This window comes from Penicillium angulare (genome assembly GCF_028827245.1).
Source record: "Penicillium angulare strain IBT 27051 chromosome Unknown utg000004l_segment0_segment0, whole genome shotgun sequence".
NCBI classification, from domain to species: Eukaryota; Fungi; Ascomycota; class Eurotiomycetes; order Eurotiales; family Aspergillaceae; genus Penicillium; species Penicillium angulare.
This window is the reverse complement of record NW_026623163.1, coordinates 5,596,297-5,609,795: the sequence shown is the minus strand read 5'-3', so window position 1 is coordinate 5,609,795 and position 13,499 is coordinate 5,596,297. Positions and strand designations below refer to the sequence as shown.

Genomic DNA, 13,499 nt, shown 5'->3' with positions numbered 1-13,499 from the left:
TATGAAGTAAACCGCCCTCAACGATCATGAGTGCCCACTTGCAGACTCTTGTGCCCGGGTACTTTTCGTTATCTGCGAGACTAAACTAGCTCATGATAATAAACTTGTGATTTTATGATCTCCAAGATTAAAGGTGCTAGGTCAGACCACACCGATGCCGGTGAGCCACTGAAAGCTCACGAGCGTATAGCCTAACACGGCAACGTTACTTAGCGAGCAGCAGTAGCACATGGACGCACGGATCACGGCATCCAGACCCGGGGGCTGGGGGTTAATTTCAACCTGTGCTCCGTAGAACTAGGCGCCGATCCGAGGGAGCATGGACCACTTGAGATGAAATTAATTTAGAAATTATGCACTCGGGAAGAGTTATAAGATGTGCATATCCCCAAACAAGTAACGGCACAATCGGCGAGGCTCTCCACACCACAGTAGGATTCGCACTCCACAGGCGTACCTAGATCGCATTATAGAGCCTTGTAGCGACACGTCCTGGCTCGCGTAGTATTGGCTTTGATCAATACACGGGCCGCATGCCACATTAAGTTAATAAATGGGGCCGTAGCCCGTAGAAGTGGGATTTGACGTGGGAGTTTCAGGTTTTCACATTAAGGAAAGCATCATTCGGTTCCACTGCGACCCCCAAAATCAAATTCAATCTCGGAGAACGCCTAACTGTTGGGTATGATCGCATCTAGCTATATCTGGCAAAAGCAGGGGCATCGGTTATGAAGCCCCGAGAGACGTGGCGCACGTCAGTGACGCAACCCCAACAGGATCCAAGCACCATGCGACCGGGCAGAAAGAAACGTCTAGATGTATTCGAGAATAAAGTCAAAAGTGCCTAAAAAAAGAGTTTTCTTATTTTTGAATATTGATGCCTGGGGAAATAGAAGAACCCCTCATTCATATAAATATTCGTATTACGGAGTACGGAGTACGGACAAGAGAAAAAAAACTGTAACTGTAAATAGTAGGCAATCATCTACCGGTAAGGACTGCCGAGGCAGAAGACAGTGTACCCCGTGTACTCCGCGTGATTTCCTCGAAAAATCGCCGTGTGTATATCGCATGTAGATCACAAACACGAAAGTACATCTTCCATGCAACCAGGGGATGAATGGGAAGACCTCCCTTTGTGGAGCAAAGCATCTTCCGCTCGTCACCTATCGATTGCTCGTAACATGCATGGACCATGTTGCGTTTGCCCCGTTTTGGAAAACGCATGGCTCAGCGATACACTTAATGCGGATAGACTCGGCCTATAAGATGCGATTGGGATGTCACCCGGTGGGGTCTTTGTGGATCCCCCAGTCGGCCTAATCGCGATGCGGCAAGACGCGCTGCCGTTTTGGCCCCCGCGGGCCTCAGTGGAGATGGAAAAAGGGTGTAGGAGTGAAAAAAACCGAGCTGCACCCGCGAACTAGGATTCTGAATGGACTTTTCTAGGCGGGTTCATTGCCAATGGTTTGCTCGTGGGTCTGCAGTGGAGTATGTTGATCAAGACATGGATTTCATGAACGGATGTTTCATTGGTGCCAGATCAGCTGTACATGGCACGCAACTTGCAACCTGCCGGAGCTTGCAGAAGGCAAAGGGCGAAAACCCGCAATGTAGAGTGGAGAACCCGATTATGTCACTTGTCGATTTGAAGCTGCATTTTCCGATTTGGGAGGTCTTGCTTTTGTTTTTGTCTCCTTTTCTCGTCGTGAATGGCTCTCCCGGTTTCCACTATCAAGGATTGTTCAATCAATACTCCGTACATTGTCGTAGTATTCTGTTGGCCTGCTCCCCCACCACAGCATGTAGACAGGATTTGTTTGGGGCCAAGATCCTTTTTCTTTTTTTTTTCTTACTTGCTCGTCCTAAATCTTGGCTTCGCTCATGCGAACTGAATTTCTTCTCTTATATATGTCGCTTGAGGAGAGCGCTCTGACAGCCTGTTGATATCCAAAGCAAAGCACATCAATATCCCTTAATATCTGGGCAGCATTATGCCTAGCTGGTCAAAGAAGCGCCTTCGACGGGAAAGTTTGCAGAGAGAATATCAGGTATGCATTTTCAAATATGTTCGACACTTACCGGTATTGGCCGGCGTTTGTGATTTCTCACACCTCCCCTCCCTTTCGGATCCTCGTGAGATTCCGTGGCGCCCATAGCTCCATGCATCCTGATCACCCCCGCCTTGCGCGAGAAAAAAGGGAAGAGCAAAGAGCAAAGATAAAATGGAAAATTAAATTATCAAATGGAATCTCTGACAGTCGCCACATCTAGTGCTCCGAACCGAGCTATCACAACTGCATCGATCAAAAAATGGTCCTAAGCCAACAACTCGGTCGCCCTCGTCTAACACGCCTTGATACAAAGGCTCGTTCAGCCTCGATTGCTTCGAGTGTCTCATCAACGACCACATCTATGTCCTCCGACTCTTTGCCAATTATGACTGACTTGATGCCAGACCCGGCTGAGATCTCCACGAAGACACCACCACCCCAAACTAACTTGTCGTCTGATATGGAGGAAACACTCGGCTTGCAAGATCTCGAATTGATGATGCACTGGTGCACAACAACATATAGATCTATGGCTCGGGACCATGCAGCCGAATCATTATGGCAAACCGTCATTCCACGCTTATCATTACGATTTCCATCTCTACGCCACGGACTTTTGGCCTTATCGGCGCTGCATGTGGCGGGAACAAGCACCAGCCCGGAGCGCAAATGGCGATATCTAGCTGCTGCTCGCGAACACCAAGGCCTCGCATTAGCAGGAATCAACATCAGCGGTACCCAAGAATTCACCGATTCCCAATGTGATGCCCATTTCGCACTATGTGGTGTCTTGATGGTATTTTCATTTGCATATTGCCTGATAGACGACGACGTGGAAGACGAAGAACGACCTGATATTCTAGATGAATTCCTAGAAGTATTCCAACTTACACGCTGGCTTGTAGGTGCCATGGTAATGACCCTGGAGCGTGTGACAACCGGCGAGCTGTATTCGCTAGTTCGGCCTGATGAAACAAGGCCGAGAATGCCAAACATGTCGAGGTTGGTGATTTCATCTCTTCAGCGACGGAATGAGACCGAAGCCCTCCGTGACTCGAGCCACGAGAAGGAAACCTTCAACGAAACTATCTTGCATCTCAGCAACTCATTGGAGCAACTGATGAATGGTGGAGAGCCAAAAGATTTTGCTTTCTGCTGGTGCTTCCACATCCCGGTTCGATATCCCGAACTGGTTGCTGAGCGCAACCCCTTTGCACTAGTTATACTAGCCCACTATGCTGTTGTGCTGCACCATTTACGAGATTCGTGGTGGATGGGTGACTGGGGAATCCGCCTTCTCAAAGAGATCGTGGATGAACTTGAGCCAGAATGGCGCGACTTGATCGCGTGGCCTGCAGATGCTATGGGCTGGTTTTTACCCGACGAATAATGTGATGCTGAAGAAACATCTTGCGCACCAAAATCGCGAACCACATCTCCTCATAGACCTACACGAACATCAAGTCTGTCACCTGGGCAGCCGGAGCGGTTGACAAGGATCTATGGCTTTCCCAATGATTGATGATAAGGCATCTCTCTGGCTGATACTGTACTTCCTATAGCGCACTGCTACCGCATCGTGCGCCCGATACGACATACCCAAACCTAATTCAGAGACTGATTCTTCGCATCGACATGTTAATCGGTTCTCCACATGCATCCCGTGGGTCAATAGCTTTACGGGCGCGTTTACTGTATATAATGATCCATGAGAGCGTTTTGATAAGGATAGAAATCGAATTCTAGAGTGTTCTATGTGTCTGAGATAAAAATTTAACCAGATGTTCAATCACAACAGCCGAAAAGAACCGCCAACTGAAATTCGAAGGTCCTAAAGCCCAGCATCCATTCCGACTCCGAGCGCCAATCCCTTTTGTAAAAGTATTCCAAAATACCCATCATTCCGCGCGGCGTGTGGATAGTCGAGCCGGGAATGGGATAATAATGAAATATGATGAGCCGTATATGTAAGCCCAGGATGGAAAGCAAAAAAAAAAAAAAGAGAAGAAGTTCAAAACCAGGGAAATCAAGTCTCGAAAGAGCTTCGTATGACCGCAGTACTGCCTGCAGTACTTCCTGTCTCTCTCAGGGATCCAATCAGATATATGCGACAGAAGGGCAAGACCGGGAATACTGTCAGGCAACAAGAATGATGCCCTTTCCATGCCCTTTGTCAGTCATAATGTCTATCGTATTTCCGATGCGATCAAGCAGCCGGAGACTCTTTTCTTAGTTCCTGACGTTCATGTTCGACTTCCTTGATGCGGTCTCTATCATTCGTGCGCACACGCATAAGTTCAGCCTCTTGTAGACGAGCTCGTTCTTCTTCTTCCGCTGTAGGAATATAGGCATTGGCCACGCCTCCTGTAGTCCGTAATAAGCTTCCGTGCTTCTAGCTTTGTGGGCACGTGTATCTACATACCTCGTCCAGTGTGATGGGGCATCTGCTGTGCTCTCAGTGGAGGCGATTCCACATCTTGACTCTCTCGCGCAATCTCTGGTCTATCGGGGTTATTTTGGACCATATTGCCGGATCCTCCGCGGCCGGTGGTATAGACCTCCTGTTTGATTGTAGGGGTGACGAGATCCTTAGGTGTAGTTGCGGACTGTTGGCGGGAAATGTTGCCTATAAAAAATAAAGGTTAGATTCAATTCATTTTATTCGGGGTGAAGCTGATTGACTTACCAGCGCCGCCGCGCCCATATGAGATATTTCGGCCGCTCATTTTGATGTGTAGTAAGAAAAAGATCGAGGGGAGATGAAGCTCGGCAGGAAAGTGGGGGAAGGGGTACGGCAAATTTAGTTCCGCCTTATGACCCTCAAATTGCTTGCTGATCTGCGTCCGAATGGAAAATCGGGGAAAGTGGGCGATCCAAAATATCAATTGAAAACCTTGGAAGTCAATGACAAGAGGGCAGGTGATGTTAATGTGGTTGCGGATGTCGTGTCTGTCATGTCCAGGTGACACTGAAATCTTTTTTCATGCCAAGCATCGATGAGGTCATGAACCCATCGACAAAAGGAGAACATGTTGCCTCCATTACCTCAGACGCTCGTTTATCTGTAGCAGATTGTAAGATCATTGGATGTCAATATGTGTATCAATATCAGGGGCGATTTCTCGAGAGCGAATGGTACCCCAGTCCCTGCATTCCATGAACCATTCCTGTACATACTGTGTTGTCTTCAGCCCTGCAGACTTTTCACAGTATACGGAATAGTAAACCCTGGTTTCCAAGCACTTCTTGCTTCTCTAGAATTGGATATTGGCAAAGAGCTTTCTAGTTCTCGGCTGTATCAACAAGCTTCTCTCAATCAAGGCATTCTTGCATAATCCTGAAGCTCTTACAGGAAAATATTCGCACTCCAAGGTCGAAAGCATTACCGAAGCTCCGATTCTCTCGACTAAACGTATGTACATATTAATGATCGAGACCATTCCCTTTAGAAACTGACTCAGAATTTTTATGCTCCATTCATCAGGTCAGCTATATTTTCTTTTTCCATTTATACTCTGCAATTTGTCCGAGGAAAGGACTAGACCCCACTCACCACGTATCCTTTCCCCGCAAAACAACTACGCCGAACCGAGGTCATGCATAGACCAGGAACCGATAACAGATAGGAATGATCACTAATCAAAGAACTCAAGTGCATAAGACTGTGCATGTCAAGGCTCCATATATTGAACCGATCGGCCTTTCTCTTTTCAATTGATCGTCAGATTCAAATTCTAACAATCCAACCGACACAATTATCCTAAGACCTTAACTACTATACCAAAATGATATTTGACCCCGCCCCTCTGGGACTCCCAGTCTCGTATGAAACTATTTCAACCTCGGGTGATATCATTGTTAAACATCACCCAGAAGGGGCACCAGAGGCGACTCCAGTTGTGGTTGTTACACTGAATCGGCCCACCAAACACAATGCCTTCACGGGTGGAATGATGGAAGACTTTGAGAAGCTCTTCCCTCTATTTGATGCCGACGAGCGTGTCAAGGTGATTATTTTAACAGGTGCTGGTAAGACATTCTGCGCTGGCGCAGACTTGGATATAGGATTCAACCGCCACCTTGGTCAAGAGAGACCGGCTGATCATCGTGACGGGTACGTATACCTTGAGAACATCGCTGCTCAAACACTATTAACAAGCTCAGAGGTGGACGTGTTTCTCTCGCTATCCATCGATGCCGGAAACCCACTATCGCAGCCATGCAGGGCTCGGCAGTTGGCGTAGGCATGACTATGACCCTTCCCACGGCTATTCGGTAAGCATTTGAGAGTATTCTTGCAAATATCTAGCTAACAACGACTAGGATTGGCTATGAGAAAGGGAAATATGGATTCGTGTTTGCTCGCCGTGGAATCACAATGGAAGCATGCTCGTCATTTTTCCTCACTCGTTTGATCGGCCACTCAAACGCTAGCTACTTGCTTAGTACCGGTGCAGTTTTCCCACCTACAGTAAAGCACTTTGGTGATTTGTTCAATGAAATCATGCCCGAGCCTTCTCAGGTATTGCCTCGAGCCCTCGAATTAGCGATCGAGATTGCCGAAAATGTCAGCCCTACAGCATCCTATCTCAATCGCGCCATGATATGGCATGATGCCGGTTCGCCTGAAATGGCACACTTGATAGAATCGAAAAACATTTACCACATGTTCCGATCAGAGTATGTAGATATCCGTCTCAATCCGTGTGATGTGCGAATATTAATCGAAATTCGTCTACAGAGATCAAACAGAAGGCGTCACAGCGTTCTTCGAGAAACGTAAGCCAAACTTCCGGGCAAATCTGGATCAAAGCTTGCCTGCACATCTGCCGTGGTGGACTGAGGTGGATACTGGTCGAAAGCCCAAGGCCAATTCTTCGTCGAAGTTGTAATGCTTTCTCCCAAGGTGTCTTGGCTGTATGTGTTACTTGCATGTTAGATCGCGGCAGCTTTCATCAATCATAGCACAGTTCATCATTCGCAGAATATCCAAGGCTATGAGCATTTCGCTATCGATGCAATGGTAGCGTAAATATGAATATTGAACTAGATGCTTCAAATTCAATAAATTTTAGATCAGCTTGATTGTAATGGTGGTTAACGGTGCTATCAAAGGCCATTTTGAAATACAAATGTAATACCCAACTCGCCCAGACCGCTAATGAGATGGGAAAAGAAAAAGCAGTAAACACCAATCCGTATCCAGAAAGAAAATAATGCGACCAGTATTTGGTCAAGAATCTGCGAGCATCGCAAGCAGGATCAACGGTATACACACAAATTTGCAGTAGTAAATGACTTAGAAATGGAAATTTAAGCAATGAAGTTGCGGCGCTTTCGGTTGTAGGCGCGCTGGTCCTTAAGCCACTGCCTGTATCCTTGCACGCTGCCGATTTTCTCGCCGTAGTAATCTGGGACGGGGTTGGCGATCGAGTTTGTCGAAGGGTCAACACGGAATCTGCGAATGCGATCGAAGAATTCTTTCTCTTTCTGTGAAACGCGATGGAGAGTTAGTCATTCATCCCAATCCCATCAGTGAACAGACTAGATTGGATTCCTTACAGTTGCAACGGATGGTTTGTATTTTCGGTGAACCATACCCCAGATGCCATTGCCGACAACTGGGCCCAGGAGCCACCCGACAGCACCACAAGCAGCTGTTGCCAATCCCAGAACCACGAAGGGGTCCAGGCCCATAACCTGAGCGCCCAAAGATTCCAAATCCTGAGCTGACAAAATCTGCACACCAGCGGTAGTGCTCACGAGGGAGCTCGCAACGGAAGAGGCCAAGGAGTAGCGACGGCGGGAAGCACGGAGCTTGAAGAAGGAATTCCAGTCGAGCTTTACTTCATCTTGTGCGGAAGTTGTTGACTGCATGCGCTTGGTGGAACGGTCTAGGGCTGGAGAAATGGGCTGAACATGACGCTGGATAGCGAGCTTGGACGCGGTAGTCGGCGACGGACGGACGGCGGTTGAGTACAGGCGTGCGACCTGTTGGGAAGCCATCCATGGGGAAGGGGCGGCGAGAGAGCCAATAGAGGTCGAGGTCAGTCGACCACCAAGTACCGAGCGTGCTGACATGGTGATAATAGAGGCAGCTGGGCAAGTGATCGAAATTGAAGGTGTGACAAGAGACTGATGTTTCTAGCAATCCAGAGCGCAGAGCCGGAGTGGAGAATCCTTATGTCAGCGTCCTTGGCGGCATCTGGAATTGAGCGGCGGATTGCATACCAGCTGGGCTACCTATATTATACATTTTATACTAGCGTTTAACAAAAATGACTGGACTTTTTCGGTCGCATCGATCTGTGAAGCTTATTTAATTGATATGATAATGGAGGAATATCTTCAAATAAGTACTAATCTCGTCCCAGGTTCCAACTTGGGTTTACTAGTATTCTAGAATATGGATACCTATAGTATCTTTATCATGATGCCAGGAAACGGAAAAAAAATCAAGTTCGAACCCAGGCTCTAGTATGAGTACAACTTCAAGTTGGCAAAAATACACAAAAATCGAAAATGGCTACCTAGGTAGTGAATACTTGCAGTTGCTTCAAACTTTGAAGGTACAGTTGGAGAAATTTCTAAGCCCTTGAGTCGATACCTTATGTACTACAGACCCATGAACATCGATAGATCACCAATATGATATACGTGAAAATTCTGAGTACACATAATTGGGAGTTTGAAATTTGTACAGATACTTCGCGAGCTGTAAATGTTTATATACAACATATCCGTTCAACTATTTGGTTACATCATGTTGAACGATATGGAACAAACCCCGAACATACTATACATCATGGAACGGCCAAAAGCGTTTAAAAAAGACCCCGCAATGCAATCACCACTCATACAGCTCGAATGTGAAATATGCAGTCTTGCAAGACCAAAAAACAGCTCGATAAAAGACTAAACTCGATTGTCAAAGTTGAAAGATTCCCACAGCTCCATGCATATCGATATTAAATTTGATTTCGGTTAGATCGCCTCGCATGAAAACTCCCGAAAAGGTGACCAATCGTGTAGCCTGTGCCCCGTAACTTAAAGACCGTCCTTTCGCTTAATATTGCCAGGCCGCGACTGTGCCGGAATATAAACACCAAAGCCATTGACTCGGCCGTAGAACCATTTGAGCGTGACTGTATTCAAAGCCATAACAATAGCACTCATTGTGAAAAGTCCAATTCGACCAGGGGTTGGCAGTTCTCCCATAATGGGGTATGGATAGAACCCATTGAATGAGAAGCAATGCTCTACCCAGAACCAGTAGACAAAAGCTATGCTTCCGGAAATAGCCAAGGAGGGTAGGACAGTGATGGTCCATGGTGGAGACAGAAAGAGCAAGTCTATCAACATCACGACGGACGGGATTGCATGAAAGCTAATATCTGATGGGGCCGTGTTAGTATTGTGGAACCGCCTAATACGAGATTGCATTTCGACAAACCTGCGTGAAGTGGAATGAAGGCCCAATCAGGTAGAACCAGGCGCTCATCAATCTAAATGGCTTCATTAGTTCGTTGTCAGATTCCTGGAAATGTTTAATTTACTGACCAACCGAAGCCCCCAGTAAAGGACACTAATCAATACCTCCATTGGAGCACTGCATACTGATAATAGGTTCTTGAATAAAAAGAGACGCCGCGATAGAGTGATATCTGCTACCAAGGCAACGAGAAAAGTCAATGTAGACAATGTCAGACCAATGACGGTCAAGTACTGGAAGTGCCAGCCATATGCCTCGTTTCTGGTTCCATTAGTATCTCTATGATTTCCCCAAATGAGATAAGTGGAAATGAATTCTCAGGAAGACCCACGCCCTATTAGGATTTTCATGCATACTATTGGTTTTTATTAGTCTTCCACGGTTGTCGGACATGTAATAGATCCACACGAGAAATCACTCGGGGGTGACATACTATTTGAAAGACCACAGGAAACTCGCCAGGCCACCCAACTATGTCAATTGGATATGATAATTAGACACGATACATGTATATAAGTTTGGCAAACAGCCTAGTGTCAGACCGCTTCAAATAATGTCTTACATGAACCAAAGCAGAGATTCCCCTGGATGGACTTGTTAGTCGCTGCAGGGGATGGTGCTTAATGAGTGACTCGGACATGTCGGAGTTGAATGAGGTTCCGAGAAGCAGGGACAGGCTGGTAAAAGATAAATTATGACCCTTCTCCACGACTGGCAGAACTTCGGGAGATCAAGGGTAACCTTGGAAATCCAGCCAGATCGGGGCCCGAGGGCCCCTATGACGTCGCCACGTGACCGGTATCCCGCGGCATCCCGTGTCGGACCGCGGGTTAATCCGATCACCGTCTGAGTCAGCCTTATCGTGGGCTTTCCCCACACTTTCTCGCATCTTTCTCGAGGATTAATATTTTCGCATCCTGCTTGTTCTTTCTTATTTCGTACAAAAGCTGATCTCCTGTGTGAGCACATGGGAAAGAGTGTCAAGTGTTGAAGTGGGCCATTACCCCGGAATTCCCCAGATTGTGCCACGTTTTGTGATCGTCAAGATCATCATAACCCTATAATTCTTGGTGCTGCATCTACACGACACCGAATCTCCCAGTGCTGTATTTACAGCAGTAACTTGATCTTTTTTGGGCACATCTCCCTCCCACACCTCGATGTGCGCGTCTACTAGGTGTGGGTGCTTGGTCGACTATCGTTTTGTCGCCACTTGGGGTCAACACAACTCTCGACGTAGAAAGTGATCCAACCGCGCCTGCTTTGCCCTGTGAACGGCACTCGACAGGTCTTCCAAAGCGGCCTTGCTGCTGGATGACAGCTGCCAATAGTCATCTATCAGTTTTTCTTTCGGAAACTGCTGCCCCTATCACATCGGATTTGGGTATTGATCTATTGATCTATTCCCTGAGGTGCGATGCCTCGTCCTCGGAGGCCCGGTGCGCCGGAGCCTAAGCGAAGAAGCCGAAAGGGCTGTTGGTAAGTCATTATCCTTGAGTTGATGAAGCTTCTCGTCATGAAATAACCAATTAACCGAATCATGTAGGCCGTGCAAATCTCGTAAAGTAAAATGGTAAGTGATCACCGAATCTTAGGTCATTTGGGTCTCACTGATTGTTTTACTTACAGTGGCGAAGAGAAGCCTTCGTGTCTCAACTGTCAACGGCAAGGTGAGGCATGTGACTATAGTGTCCGCCTCAATTGGGGTGGCCGGACAAAACGAGCTTCCGTCGACTCACCTATATCCCAATCAAGTGGATATGGTGGCACAATTATTTCCTTCTCTGACTCCACACCAACGAACAATATGGACTCTACTTCGATGTCTATGCCGGCGACGAGTAATCCTGTAGATGCTTTTGTGAATGTTCATACTAGCGATATGGGCTCCATCTCCCCAGATACTCCGGGCCACCTTGGACTCTTTGACTCCCAAAAGCCCCATTCTGTATCGGAAGGTGTAGGCTCGCCGGATCAGGCTGGCATTCAATTTTCATCTACTTGGCCAGAGCATTCGCCGCTAACTCCAGTTTCGTCGGGCTCTTTGGCACAGTATCCGTTTGGACCAACGTTTCATGGTGCATTTTCGCCTGCCGCTGATCAAGGTGTGGGACTCCGGTCTCTATCGGCATTTCCTTTTCATTCAAATTCTGTGTCTCAGCCTGTATCTTTTCTTCGCAACACGGTGGATGACACGAATCATTCCCCCAATGAAAATGAGAGTCAACCACCAAGGACCATGATAGATGAGCACAGTATCGGACATGGGCTGAATGGGGCACCGAAAGACGATCATGGAAATTCAAATGTTCCAAATCCCGGGGGTATATCGGCATTCATGTTTGGTTCATCAATTGCTCCAAGTAATACTAGTTCGCCTGTCGGTCATGATGGGATGGCATTGTTCAATCATATAGATGCAATACCCAACGATGGAAAAGAAGATCACCAGGCCACACGTGAATCAGTTTCTGCTCAGAGCAAATGGCAAGCATATCTCACGAGCGTAACCGATAATTATGGGTTGGACTGTGGGCGACCAGACCGAGATCTAGCCTCAAACAATGACCACGCCGCAATTGATGTCAATTCCGCTCTTGATGTGATCAGCTCTCGTGGGAGATCCGAAGAATCGTCTCCCAAATCCTACCCTACGCCATCAGTCCCTCAAAATACTGAGTATGGCGGGTATTATGCATCTCCAGTCTCAATCAATATTCCGAGGTATCTCTCCCCGCTCCCACCGACTCTGCTGGAGAATCCAATCAATTTGATGTATTTTCATCATTTCATCAACCATACATCTCGAATGTTGGTGCCTCATGACTGCGACAATAACCCGTTCATGTCGGTCCTACCGTCAAGTAAGTTAATCCTGAAATTTTGTCACAAAGGGGGAATGGTGGGGTTTTTTAATCAAGAATATTGAACTAACCTTGTATGTGGATTGTAGTGGCAATTGGTGACCCTAATTTGCTCAATTTATTGTTAGCATATTCGGCCAGTCATCGTGCGCGGTATTTAGGACACCCCGAACCGTCCAATCGTATTGCGCACTGGGTCAGGAATGTATTCCCCACATTACGTGTCGCATTGGAAGCGACGCATGAGGAGATTACAGATAGCCATCTGGCCACCGCAATTCTGCTATTGTCGCTGAAGATCGTTTCTCCGGGGACGTTTGAAGTTCCTATCACCTGGCAGAGTCACTTGAAATTGGCACGTGATTTATTCCTTGCGCGAAGTGACCGTATCGCTCGACCTGGTAATAGGATTGGTGCATTCTTTGCCCGATGGCTAGGATATATCGACACTGTTGGTGCATTGTCATGTCGTCAAGCTGGCCGACCGTTGATGTTATACCACTCTGTCTTGGCAGCTTGCTCGGGTCCAGGCAACTATGATGAATTCACCGTGGATTGCTTCACGGGGTTTTCAGCTCGTACTGGATTCTTCCTTATTCGGTTGGCGAAGCTGGTCCAGGAGTGCGATAATCAGCGATTTGACGAGCTGGGTCATTTCCGACCGGGGTGGCATCCATCTGCGGATATGGTGCTTGAGGCCCAGGCCGTCTTAGGCGACATGGATGGCTTGAGCGATCGTGTTCATGCTGATCCCAATCACCATATAGGCATCGAAGGCCAAGAAATGATGGCCACCGAAGAGGCTTTTCGATGTGCAGGGCTGATTCATCTCCATCGTCGCGTATTAGGATCATCATCAGACTCCTTCCCAGTCAAAGAAGCTCTTCGACAGCTTGTAGAAGCCCTCGGGCGCATGAGACTCGGTGCCTCTACTGAAGTTTGCTCACTGCTCCCATTGTTCACTGCTGGCTGTGAATCCAGAGACCATTCTCAGCGATCAAAGATCCTCAATCGGTTCTTGGTCCTAGAAAAGTCAGGCATGAAACAGGTAAATGACCTCAATACTTAATCCCCCTCAGAACAACTCAA

The 13,499-nt window shown here is 47.3% G+C and overlaps 5 protein-coding genes across 5 annotated transcripts; 3 read left to right on the top strand and 2 right to left on the bottom strand.

Moving 5' to 3' along the window:
- Positions 1 to 2,313: 2,313 nt before the first annotated feature.
- Positions 2,314 to 3,444, top strand: N7478_005988 (uncharacterized protein; the record flags this gene model as incomplete). Its single annotated transcript, XM_056922202.1, has 1 exon — positions 2,314 to 3,444. The coding sequence occupies one exon, from the start codon at positions 2,314 to 2,316 to the stop codon at positions 3,442 to 3,444; it is 1,131 nt and encodes a 376-aa protein (XP_056780239.1).
- Positions 3,445 to 4,260: 816 nt separating this feature from the next.
- On the bottom strand, positions 4,261 to 4,780 carry N7478_005987 (DUF3602 domain-containing protein; the record flags this gene model as incomplete). The annotated part of the gene is made up of 3 exons (XM_056922201.1): positions 4,261 to 4,418; positions 4,477 to 4,680; positions 4,741 to 4,780. The coding sequence occupies 3 exons, from the start codon at positions 4,778 to 4,780 to the stop codon at positions 4,261 to 4,263; spliced, it is 402 nt and encodes a 133-aa protein (XP_056780238.1).
- A 1,059-nt stretch (positions 4,781 to 5,839) lies between these two features.
- N7478_005986 (enoyl-CoA hydratase/isomerase family protein) lies at positions 5,840 to 6,946 on the top strand (the record flags this gene model as incomplete). The annotated part of the gene is made up of 4 exons (XM_056922200.1): positions 5,840 to 6,168; positions 6,219 to 6,329; positions 6,378 to 6,734; positions 6,796 to 6,946. The coding sequence occupies 4 exons, from the start codon at positions 5,840 to 5,842 to the stop codon at positions 6,944 to 6,946; spliced, it is 948 nt and encodes a 315-aa protein (XP_056780237.1).
- A 421-nt stretch (positions 6,947 to 7,367) lies between these two features.
- On the bottom strand, positions 7,368 to 8,135 carry N7478_005985 (presequence translocated-associated motor subunit PAM17; the record flags this gene model as incomplete). Its single annotated transcript, XM_056922199.1, has 2 exons — positions 7,368 to 7,544; positions 7,617 to 8,135. 2 exons carry the CDS (start codon positions 8,133 to 8,135, stop codon positions 7,368 to 7,370), a joined length of 696 nt encoding a protein of 231 aa, XP_056780236.1.
- A 2,828-nt stretch (positions 8,136 to 10,963) lies between these two features.
- N7478_005984 (Zn(II)2Cys6 transcription factor) lies at positions 10,964 to 13,479 on the top strand (the record flags this gene model as incomplete). The annotated part of the gene is made up of 4 exons (XM_056922198.1): positions 10,964 to 11,025; positions 11,093 to 11,119; positions 11,176 to 12,410; positions 12,500 to 13,479. 4 exons carry the CDS (start codon positions 10,964 to 10,966, stop codon positions 13,477 to 13,479), a joined length of 2,304 nt encoding a protein of 767 aa, XP_056780235.1.
- Positions 13,480 to 13,499: the final 20 nt, after the last annotated feature.